A 12,320-nucleotide genomic window follows, 5' to 3' on the forward strand; every position below is an offset into this window, starting at 1 on the left:
GTGCCTTGAACCCCAGTATCGCAGTCACGTGGGGCCTCTCAGGACCCTCTAATACAAACAGTGCACCTTTTTTGGAGCCTCGGGGCTCTAAACAACAACACAAGCCCCTACACCTCTGTGGCTCTGTAAACTACTGTGGGGCAAGGTGGGAGTGTCAAAACAGAACAGGGTATATAGTACACGCACTGCGTAATAGTAATTTGGTTGTTAATTGGTTGTTTCGTGCTCCAAGGTCTCGCTTTCCGAAAATGAGTGAGTAGAAACGTGAAGAATGCACTCCCCAAGACATGGGGTGTGTCCCTCGGACACACCCCATGTCTTGGGGAGTGCATTCTTCACGCAAGGTGGGAGTGGCCCGCTGCCATCTGGGGCCACTCGAACACGGAAGAAATGCCCCGGTAACGTTGGAGCCCTCTAGGCTCTTAAGCAAATTGCCCCCGTTCGTTGGAGCCTTCACGGCTCTGAACAAAATGCCCCCCCGAGTACGTGGGAGCCTCACTGGGCTCAACAAAACACAATCACCACGTTGGAGCGCCTCGCGCTCAGAAACCGAGGAAAATGCCCCCTTAGACGTTGGAGCCTTCCCGGCTCTTAAACAAAATGCGCCCCGTTGGAGCGGTCCTCTCTGGAGCGGGGCCGCTCTGCTACCGCCTCTCCCCACCCGGACTCCCTTTAACTCTTACCGGCTGGGGGAGAGGTGGCGAAGGCAGGACTCCGGTCTTCGGGGCTTTCACTCGCTGCACTCGGGGAGCCGGGGTAGGCTCCCGTGCTCTCCCGTCTTCTCTTCTCGGTCCCGGCGCGGCCTCTCCTCTCGCGGGGCTTCCCTTTTTGGAAGTCCCGCCCACGGAGCCCCCACCTTCCGGGTCGCGCTAGGCAGCGGCCCGGGGGAATCCAATGCGCGGCTCGGGCCGCGGCGGTGATTTTAACTTCACAAGAGGGGTGGGCTCCCTCGCAATAAGCAATATATGGCGGGGTGGGCACCCGCCGTAGGGAAATAATTAAATAAGCGGGGTAGGCACCCGCAAGCGCACCACAATGCCGGGTGGGCACCAGCCTCCAGAATAAAGCGCTCCTAGCGCTACGGCCAAAGTGAAAGTGCTCTAGAAGCGCTGGGGGCACCAAATAAAGCGCTCCTAGCGCTAAGGCAAATGAGAAGCGCTTACAGGCGCTTTGGGGACACAAATAAAGCGCTCCCAGCGCTTTAGGATAAAAAGAACCACAAAGTCCAGCAAAGTTCTTCCCTGCCTGCAGCAGGGCAGGGGTGGGGGGCAAGGCTGGACCCAGAGCCAGCTCACTGGGCCTCCAGGCAGGGGGGTAGTCCAAGTGGCGGTCCTCTGGTCCAGCAGCAGCAGCAGCCCCCCTCAGGTAAGATCCTGGCAGAGAACAACTTCTGTGGGGACACAGCCCCATTTTTATACATCTTTTCCCTTCGTTCTGGGTTCAGGGTGAGGGGGAAAACCAGTCGCAGCTGGTTGGGGAGCACCCTTGATGTGCTCAGCCCCTCACTCTATTTACTGGCAGGGCTAGGGTCATCAGTCGCACCACAGGGGGCGGAGCCAGCATTGTGTGGGGAAACCCTGCCCTATTCAGGACCCAGGTGTACTCCTCCCACCCATCTAGCTGCTGATCTCCCCATTCACCACTGGGTCACTCATCCTGACTCTGGGGAATCCCTAGCCCGTCACATGACCTCAACCAGCCAATCACGCGACAAGGCACACATTTCACACTGCACACCGAAGTGCCCACTTCTAGAAGTGCCACTTCCACACTAGGTACATGCACGCCGCACACATCATCGCGCAGCATTCAATCACACGAGTCCGCACATACCAAACTCGGGCCTGCACACCCCACGCATCAGGAACTACTAGGGACACATACATTCCCCATGCATTCCTATGGGAGGGCAGGCCTATCTCACCACATGCACTCAGAGTGCGCACGCACTTTACCCTGGGACACAGGGAAAGTGCGCAGAAACGAAAAATCACCACACCAAGTCACCAATAAAAAGCAAAAAAGTTCAGGGGTGAACCTGCCAGAAGGGCCAAGTCCAACAGCTCCCTCTCAACATCAGAAGCGCCCCCACTCTACACACCTTCAGGAACAGCCTCAAGACCTGGCTCTTTGGTTGACCTGGAGCTGCATCCCCCACCCCACAGCGCCCTGAGACCCTCATGGGTGAGTAGTGGGCTTCACAATCCCCTGATTGATTGATTGATTGATTGATTGATTGATTGATTGATTGATTAATTGACTATTCAATGACAAGCAGTGCATGTGGGGGCTTAAAAGCCAACGGAAAGGGAATGGAGTGCAGATGGTGAGGGTTACTTAAAATACAGTATTTTGTAAAACACCCATGTTTTAAGACCTTGAAAACTGAAAAGTGTGTGTGTTGTTATGTGAGTGAGTATTTAAAAATCCCAGGTGAAATCCGACAGAGACAGCTTACCATACCTGACTGAAAGCTCCTGTACCCAACTATTTACTAAATAATACATTTATTAGGCGAGTGTAGAACCACAAACACCCACCCTGAAGCTACGCTCCTGCTCGCCCCAGAGATAATGCTATTAGTGAACTAAGAGGCAAGTAATAGTCATTCAAACCCCAAATGTGGCCTAGATTATTACAGTCAAAGGAACAACATTATAGTCTATTGAATCAAGCATAAGAGGTGCTTGTATAGCACACATCCTGAGCTCAAGCATTTAAAATGCTATCATATGTGATATTAAAGAAAAAGTATGCTCTGTGAAATAAAACATTTACCTAAAATCAAACAATTTGGACCAGAAGGGAAGCTGGTATTGATTCTAGGTTATCCAGTTTCTCATTTTGAAACTCAGACACCAGTTGAATATCCCTGTTTCTGCTGTCTCTCCCATTTTACACAAAATGTTACTGTCTGTCTTTTATTCTCAGTGTATAACAAAAAAACGACACGCACGCAGGAGACTCGACTCCGGGCCCCCAGACCCACTATTAAGCCAAGAATGCATTTATTTGGGGGATGTCCCATCCCAAATACCCCACCCCCCCTTGAAGCTGTGCCCCTGATTGAACCACAGCTATCTTGTGCAGAGTGCCAGGCATTACTGCTGCAAGTTTCACAATCGTGACACGGATTTCCTCCATACTATATCATTCTTTACTGTTCCAAGATGGTAAACCAGTGTGAAGTTTTACTTTTGAATTTTTTATTGATGCACATGCCCTCCACTTTTAGGTTTTCTTTTGTTTTTCATTGCTATTTTAGCATATGCTTGCACTACAAGAAAACCACCACCTTTTGCTTTTAGAAGGCAAGTGGGACTTTTGTGGTTACTCTTCCCTGCAAATGTCCACAAAGTTCCAACTGACATAATCTGCAATGCCGGTCCAAGTGTGGTTTATGGGAGATTAGCAGGTTCTCTGGAATTATGCAGCAGGGAAGGGCCAAATTATGCACCAGGGTTGAGTAAATAATGTGGCAAGAAAAGGCAAATTATGCGCCATCATGCTGCACATTTTAGGATAGTATTACTTCAATATTTTGTCATTTCTAAACTTGTTAAGACTGTCTGGGCATTAGTTGCAACTCATTAGTACCAGTTTAACACCCAAACACAGCAATAAGACCAGTCAACCTTTGCAATGGGCCATCCACTGCGCTACAACATGTGTCACTGTGTTATTAGTAACTTTTGAATCATTTGACTTAGAAAAAACATTGTTTTCATCTGCAGATTCTGTAGCAGATGATGGATTACGTGTCAATTGCAGCAAATTTATAACTATGCAAAAATCACCACAGCCACACAATCGCATGATTCCAGTGGCTCTATAGATTAGATAACACCAGTGGACATTCAGGTTTCAGTGTAGCTTACTTCAAGATCCATGAATTACACTAGTGAACTGATGCACCAGACACTCAGCCTGTGTCTCCTATGCCACCATCAGTCCAAACTCTGCTCCTTACTACTGAGTGGTGCTCCTCTGTGTGAGCTGTATGCTTTGATGAGTGTGGTATAGCCACCATGATTTGTAACTGCTTTGTGAGGGTTGTTCCTGTGCAAATGTAATATTAAAATTGTTTTTGTGAGTGCAGGTTAAGTGGTTTACAGATTGAAAGTTGTGTCTGTGTGGGTACAGAATGAGGCATGTGCGGTCTACAGGTTGAAAGATGTGCTTGAGTGAGTGAAGCATATGCTTATGTGAGTGCAGTGTGAGGGATGCGCCTACTGGAGGGCAGCAGAGCGAGTGTGAGGCCCCTGCATATCATATCTTAATGTGCATGCACTTTACAATGGCCAAACCTATTGGCTTTGGTAATACTTTTTAGTGTTATGGCTTTGAATTGGTTTTTGGGCATTCAAGAACATGTCTGTGACCCATTTCCATCCTGGAAAAACGTGGAGATTTTGGCCCATATGTATCAAAAAAGAGTTTTGCGATTCTCAAATTGCGATTTTTAGCAAATCACAATTAGAGAATCGCAAAATGCAATGTATGTAGGATTTGCTAAAATGTTTGCGAATCCTACATATTCCTTATTTGCAAATCGCAAATTGAGATTCACAAATAAGGAATACCTTCCCATTCATTCCTATGGGCTAGAAGGCCCATAGGAATGAATGGGAAGACATTCTCAATTTGCGATTACCAATTAGAGAATCGCAAATTGAGAATTTACAGGCACATGCATCATCATAGGCTTTTGCGATTCCTTAATAGCGATTATTAAGGAATCGCAATTAAGGAATAGCAAAACCCTATGCATGTAGGAATCGCTAAAGAAATAGCGATTTCCACAAATTCCTTAATTGCGACTAGCAAATTGCGAGTCGCAATTAAGGAATGTCTTCCCATTCATTCCTATGGGCCTCCAGGCCCATAGGAATGAATTAGAGATTGCGGGAGCAATTTGCGAGTACCAGTAGGTACTCGCAAATTGCTCCCGCAATTTCGATGGTGCAAGGGTGTCAAAATGACACCCTATTGCACCCATGTATGTTCACTCTGCACAAATGTTGCATACACACATGCTCTATGGGCATGTGTGTGGGCAACATGAAACTTAGAAAAATGCACATAAGTGCATTTGTCTAAGTTTTCGCAAATTACCATGAGGTCCAGCCTCATGGTAATTTGCTCACGCTAATAGCGAAATCGCTATTTTTTAAACTGTAATGCATTGCATTTAAGGAATCTCAATTAGGGATTCCTTAAATGCAATCGCTATTTAAGGAATCCCAATTTTGAGATTCCTTAAATAGCGATTTTTGCATTTGGGATGATGCATCCCAAATGCAAAAATACCGGTCGCAAAGGGGCAGATTCTGAGAATCTGCCCGTTTGCGACCGGTTTTGTGCTTGATGCATGTGCCTGTTAATTTCAAGGTTGCAAGGGTGCCAAAAGGACACCCTTTTGCACCCCTGAAGTATGCATGTGTGCACATTTTGCGCACATACATGCATTAAGGGCATGTATATGCGACATATGGCACTTTTAAAAAAACAATCGCAAATTGACACCAATTTGAAGGTGGTGGTAATTTGCAATTTCTTAAGGCCAAATAGCACATTTCTGGTGCTTCCAGAATTGCATTTAAGGAATCGCAATTTGCTAATCCTTAATTGCATCCGCAAAATAGAGAATCGCAAATTTTGCAATTCTCTATTTTGCAATGGACTTTTGGGGTGATACATCCCAAAAGGCTTTTTCCAATTCGCAAACGGACCGATTCTGAGATTCGGCCCGTTTGCAAGTGGGAAAAAGGCTTGATACATATGGCCCTTAGTCCTCTCATACTTTGAAGAAATAAATATCCTTCCCACTTTCTACACAATTTCTAGTGACAATTAAAACAAACCTGGCCACTCAAACAGTTGAATTCTTATATGACTATGCATTTGTTCTCTCTCTTTTATTTGTTCTCTCTTCTGGATAACTTCCACATTAAAAATGAATGTGTTCTGTGATGTAGCAAATATGGCTCACATCTTATAATCTTGTTTAAATTTTAGAAAAGCCCGGACTTGACATGATGCCCATCAACAAGTAGATGGTATGTGGCAAATTATGAAAAATTGGAAACCACCATTTATGGAATTCTTTCTTTTTCCAGTGCATGGACTTCCCCCCTTAAACGGCAAACAGCAGGGCATAAGATCTGAAAGAATCACAACATTTAAACCCCAAGAACTCAAATGGGATTCAAAGTTAATTTTGCCAAATGACTCCTATCCACCTAAATCTGCATCTTTTACAGTGAGTATTATTTGCATGTCATTAACATCTGATACCGTCAGTTTTTGATGGTTTTTACATTGTATTGTGTCTGCCTTTGGGGACAGATCTTTCCTGTACAGATGAAGGGAGCATTGCCATAGAAATACAACAAAAAGAGTGGCATACAAATACATAAGCAAATAAGAGAAAATGTTCTGAGGTTCTTATTGGTGGTCTTTTCAATTACCAAAGGGATGCTGATTGATTTTTATTATGGAGTTTTGTGTTAAGAACTGCAGTGTAGTTACTGAGGGGCCTATTACAATGGTGGTGAAACCGCCAACGACAGCCCGTCAGTAGTGGTCTCACCGCCATCGTAGACAGGTTTCCTGCTCACCATATTACAAAGGTGGGCGGTGTGAGGGCATCACTCATCCAATGGACTCCTTGAGCCTGCCAGTGCGGCGGAGGGCCTCGCAATCCCTGCAATGGTGGCGGTGTCAACCAGTCACCGCCATAGGGATTATGATGTCCCTCCCTGACAGCTGTTTCATAGTATTTCACCGACCATGAAAAGGCTGGCGGATAGGGACATTGGGGGCATGTAGCGGCCTCCCCCTCCCCCCCTTGCCCTTGATTTTGGGTACATATCCCTGCACCATGTGACTTGGAGGCGGTCGCATTGTAATCGACTTGCTGTTGGTGGTCCCGTTGACCGATAGGGTGGCCCGCTAGATGTCTTACGGACAATATCCCAGCAGACTTCACTGAAATCTAGGGGGTAATATCACATTACACTGCAACACAGTCTAGAGAAATGGCCCTAACCCACTTCAAAGCATTGTTGGAAAATTAAACAAAAAACGATTTGTCTTCTACAGAGTTAAACCCACTGTAAACAATGTTAATAGAACATGGCACCCTATGTAAACTAACCCATCATACTACACTGTACCCAAGTCAGTAACCAGGATCTATTTTTTGGGCTTCTTTAGGAGAAGCACTGGCTCCCTTTTTACTTCAATATGCTAATTTTACTATTCTAGGGAAAATTAATTATCATCTTGAGAACAATAACAACCACAATGTATCCCATTTTATTGATACCTTAAGCATTATTGGTCTTGACCAGCTAGTAAAATCCCCTACGCATATCGCAGGACATACCATGAATGGGGTTTGTTCTAATAACCCCAATCTCTTAGTAGATGTAACTATTCACCAGGCTTGGTCAGACCACAATCTGATCCTCCCTCAGAATCTTGATCAACTCAGACTGCCCCCGTCCACCATGACTATGGACCCTCACATCCTACGTAAATGGATCAAGATGATAGCTGACCCAAACTTAACCTCACGTCCATCCTCGCCCACTCTGACCCCCATGAACCCTATGTGACCATATCTCTTTTTTTTAAAGAGAAAATACTTGCCATTCAACTTGGCTTCCCAACCATCACACTGCTCTTTGACTGCAGTTTGTCCGACCAAAGGTAGGGATCGCAACTCTGGTAGCCTCTCAGGAGATCCCACAATCATGACAGGCAGGGCCGGACAGGCCGTAGCGGGCACCGGGAATTCCCCCGGTGGCCACAAGGGTGGGGGCCGGTTTCGGGCCCTGGGGTGCTGTTTCTGTTACAGGGCCGTTTTTTCAGCATAGCTGCAAAATCGGCCCCTGTAACAAAATCGTCCAAAACCGTCTGTGGCAAACAGCTCGGCCGCCTCCCCAACCCCCAGGGAGCTGGCCGAGCACTTTGCCAGGACCGGTTTTGGTTCCCAGTCCGGCCCTGATGACAGGCCATCCTTTCATGCAAATCTGGTTCTCCAAATGACCCCTGTCCCCCTGCCATTCTTCATATGGATTTGACATTTTCAACCCTTTTATCAATAAAATTCTCAATATCTCATTGTCAATGGCTGAGCGCCCCTCATACTGCAAACTGGTAGTGGTGAACCCCCTGCCACACTGTCCAAACTTCGCAGCATCTCATTGCTCCTGGTACTAACCAAAGTGCTTGAAAAATGTGTTAATGGCTAGCTAACTTCATTTCTGGAAAATCCGAATGTACTTCATTCCCAGCAACCTGGTTTTGGCCCAAACATTCCACAGAATCAGCTATGTTGGAAGTTTATGATACCATAAAACTGCTGACCCTGGATGCTGGCAACAATGCGGTGTTGATCCTACTGGATCTCTTGCTGCATTCAATACCATCTCACACTGCATACTCCTTCAATGAATCAAGGACTGTGGTATTCCTCTTAAAGCCCTGTCATTGGATTAAAGACCAGTGGCATCAGGAGTCCTGCATGACTCATCTCTCAGCCCTGCGTTATTCAATATATACATAGCCACCCTAATCTTGCCGATAGCTTTTATTGGAATCGCTACATCATATGCGTATGATACACAGCTGATTCTGTCATTGGATAAAGAGTCCTTTGGCTTAGAACTAAACTTCCAAAACTGTCTCACTGAAGTTGTCCTCTGACTGCAATTAACCACTTAAAGTGCAGTATAGACAAAAAGGAGATCCTGCTGTTTGACAAGTGTAACTGCTTTTCTCCAATCCAGTGGTGACTGAATTCAGTATCCCCCACCACAGTGATGTTGCAAGAAATTTAAGAGTGAAATTTGATACCTTAATCTCTCTTTCCATCCTCAAGCTCTTGCTGTGGCAAGGACATGGTTTAACGTAATCAAATCCTTAAGAATGTTTTTCACTTCCTCCCATTAGCTACCAGAAAAACATTTCCTTTCTTATTACTTCTAGACTTGATTACTGTAACAGTCTTGACGCAGGATCCTCAAAACAAATACTTCACAAACCAGATGGTGCAACAGGGGACAGCCAGACTTGTGCTGAAACTTCACAGAGAGTGTTCTGCTTCGCTTCTCTAAAAATGTTATTCTGGCTACCGGTACACAATAGGATCCTTTTTATTGTCCTTTTACTGGTCTGCAAAGCATTCAACGTCACCGTACCTAAATACTTAACAGAAAGATTCACACACTATATGACCCAAAGAACCTTGAGATCCTCTCACATGAATCTCTTTAAGTCCCCCTTGTTTAGACTTAAAACCCAAGGCGGGAAATCCTTCTTGGTACTAGGATTCAAGGCATCGAACCATCTCCCCAGCCGTCTGTGGTTCATATAATGGGAATCTCTTTATAAAAAGCATTTAGAGACCTGGCTTGTCCTGGTCCCCAATGCACTTTGTTACTCCCTCATCAAGTTAGCTTCACTTTCTCTCTTTTTCCTTTTCATCTGGGTTATCGGATTTAAAACTGCAGCACCAGGATGTAATGTAATGTAATGTAAGGAGAATTTGTAGAGTGCACGTTCACTAGATGGTTTCTTGGTGCTGAGGGGATCAAGCAGAATGTTACTGTTGGACCGGGGTAACAATCATATGCCTGTTTAAAAGCAATGTTTTTAAGATTTGCCTGAATAATGAGTAACATGGTACTGTACTGATCTCGAGGGAGAGGGAATTCCAAATGTTAGGAGCGAGGACGGAGAAACTGGAGCCACTCTTTTTTTTAATTGGGGCACTGTTAGGTAGGTCATGGACATGGATCGCAGAGAGCGTTTAGGAGTGTAATTCTGGATTATGGAGGTGATAAATGCAGAACTATTGTCACTGGGCTTTTTATAGATAATACATCCAGTTTTAAAGTTGGACCGTTGTGCCACAGGCAGACAGTGGAGGTTTTTCAGCGGGGTTGTGACTTGGACTGCCAGTATACTAGCTGGGCTGCTTGGTTCTGGACAAATTGGATCCTGCGAATGAGGTATTTAGGTAGGCCAATGTATAGTGAGTTTGCATCATTAATTCTAGAGAGAACTAGAGCAATGACAAAGATTGAGAACTTCAAGGGTGAGGAATCTGGCAATTTTCCTAATTCTCCAGAGCTGGAAAAAACAAGAGGAAATCACTGACCAGAATTAGGGTTTCATGGAAGGTTTTTCATCAATGAGCACCCCAATGTTTTTTACTGACTTTTTGGAGTTTGGGGGGAAGGGGCGTTCCCAGTTTGGGGGGGGGGGCAGAATGAGGCCATCCAATAGTCTATCTTGCTGTTGGTGATGACAATTTCGGTTTTGTCTTAATTAAGTTTAAGGTAGTTACTATTCATCCAGTCACTTATGAACCGCATTTTGAATTGGAAGGTTTCCATTTATTCGGAGGAGTTGTCGCTCTTGAGCAGTATTTGTATATCATCTGTGCAGTTACATATAGCAAAGTTGCTGTTTTTCAATTAGTGGACTAAAGAACGTATGCACAAATTGAAGAGTTAGGGGAGAGGAAGGATCCCTGGGGCTACTCCAGAGTCTAGATGAACTTTGGTTGAGGTAAAAGGGGTCAGCTGGACAGAATGGAAGCAGTTCTCCAGGAAGGAGGTAATCAAATCAAGCGTCGAGGTCCACAACCCAGCAGCCTTGACAGGGTCCACCAGAAGGAAGTGGTCCACTGTGTCTAGAGCCACCGATAGGTCAAGCAGGACTAGGGCCTGGGTGATACCTCAGTCTCATTCTCTACACATGTCATCTATAAAAGAGAGAATAACAGCTTCTGTGAAATGGGTTGGGTGGAAACCTGCCTGGCATGGATCTAGGAATTTGGACACCTCTAAAAAGGAACAGAGGTTTCATGCTACATGTGCCTCCAGTACTTTTGCCAAAAAAAGTAACAAGTCCATGAGGCTATCCTTGCTGACATCACAGGAAGAGGCTAAGATAACAGGATTCATATTTTCCGGAGTGGCCCTATTAGTAAAAGAGCTTGTGTGTATGCTATTTTTAATTGTCTTGATTTAACTACAAAACAAGTGTTGAGCATATCACAGAGGGTCTGAGAGGGGATGATTAGTAGGGTAACCCTATCAAGGTTGGATAATTCAGAAATTATATTTAAGATCTCTTTTGTTTTGTTCATGGAAGAAAGTATTTTGTTAGTGAAGAAGGCTGATTTGGTTAGTAGAATGTGAGTTTTGAAATCCTTGAGCTGTTTACCAAAGGATTCCTTTGCATCTTGAGAGTAGTTCTTTCGCCATTTGTGCTTGCAGCCACGTAAGTCTAGTTTGGCTAGCTTTAAGTCGTCAGTGAAGTGTTAAAACATCTTGCCTGTTTTGAGTTACGTGGTGGGACGTAGATATCGCTGGCAGTAATAAGCCAGTCAGAAATAGCATTCCTGGGTAGGTTGATATTAATATTTGGGTCAAATGGTGGTTACCATTAGGTACTCACAAAAGGAATTTAGGTCCTTTGTGACCAGCTCCTGGTTGTGATTCCTGGGCATGGTGGTGGTTTGTGTGGAGATAGACCTGTTAATGTGTATTTAATAGGATAATGTCCGGACCACACCCACAGGGAAATTGTAAGAGTAGACAAGTTTAATTTCGAGGTCCAGACTTGGTCTAGTGTGTGGCCTTTAATGTGGGTTGAGGTGGACATGTGTTTTTCAATGTTCAGAATACTGAGGAGGTCAGAAAAGTCTAATGAGAGTTGTCCACCCTTGTCATGATTTGCCCAGTAGCTGAAGTCACGGACTAGAATAATTTGTGCATGGTCGAGAAAAAGGTGGGAGATAGATTCATAGAATATATAAGGTAAGTGTTGTATATAGTCAGGGGGTCTATAAGTGAGGGGATGGATAAGGGGAGAGTTTATATACTCTAATTTTACCACAAGTCTGTCGAGCAACTTGATGGGTTGCAAGGTAAGTTTGGAGAATCTGAGATGTTTCTTGATAATAGAGGTGACACCTTCTCATGTTTTTCCAGTACAATGGTTAGTTTGGAGGATATAATAGTCCTCAGGGAGGGCAGCAAGGACATCAGGGTAGAACTCTTTTTTAGCCGTGTTTTGGTCAGTAAGAGGATGTCTGGTGAGTCAAAATCCAATAAGTGCAAGATTTCAATTTTGTGTTTCTTCAAGCAACCGGTGTTAAGGTATGAAAACCTTAGCTGGTCAGGTTAAGGACCACAGATAAACTTAGTGGGTTGCCTAGTACTACTGCTGGGAGGCAGGTCATCTGTCCCATTAGGGTTAGGTGTGGAAGAGGTGGGATTAGAGATACCTGAGTCATG

General features: G+C 44.9%; 1 protein-coding gene across 1 annotated transcript in view; it reads left to right on the plus strand.

Moving 5' to 3' along the window:
- C10H7orf78 (chromosome 10 C7orf78 homolog) overlaps positions 1–12,320 on the plus strand; it is a 102,908-nt gene that overhangs the window by 75,191 nt on the left and 15,397 nt on the right. The window contains exon 4 of the mRNA XM_085630789.1: positions 6,120–6,262. Within this exon, the coding sequence (XP_085486915.1) occupies positions 6,120–6,262 (143 nt within the window). The remainder of the gene's footprint in view (positions 1–6,119; positions 6,263–12,320) is intronic.

Source organism: Triturus cristatus, chromosome 10 (assembly GCF_964204655.1).
Source record: "Triturus cristatus chromosome 10, aTriCri1.1, whole genome shotgun sequence".
NCBI classification, from domain to species: Eukaryota; Metazoa; Chordata; class Amphibia; order Caudata; family Salamandridae; genus Triturus; species Triturus cristatus.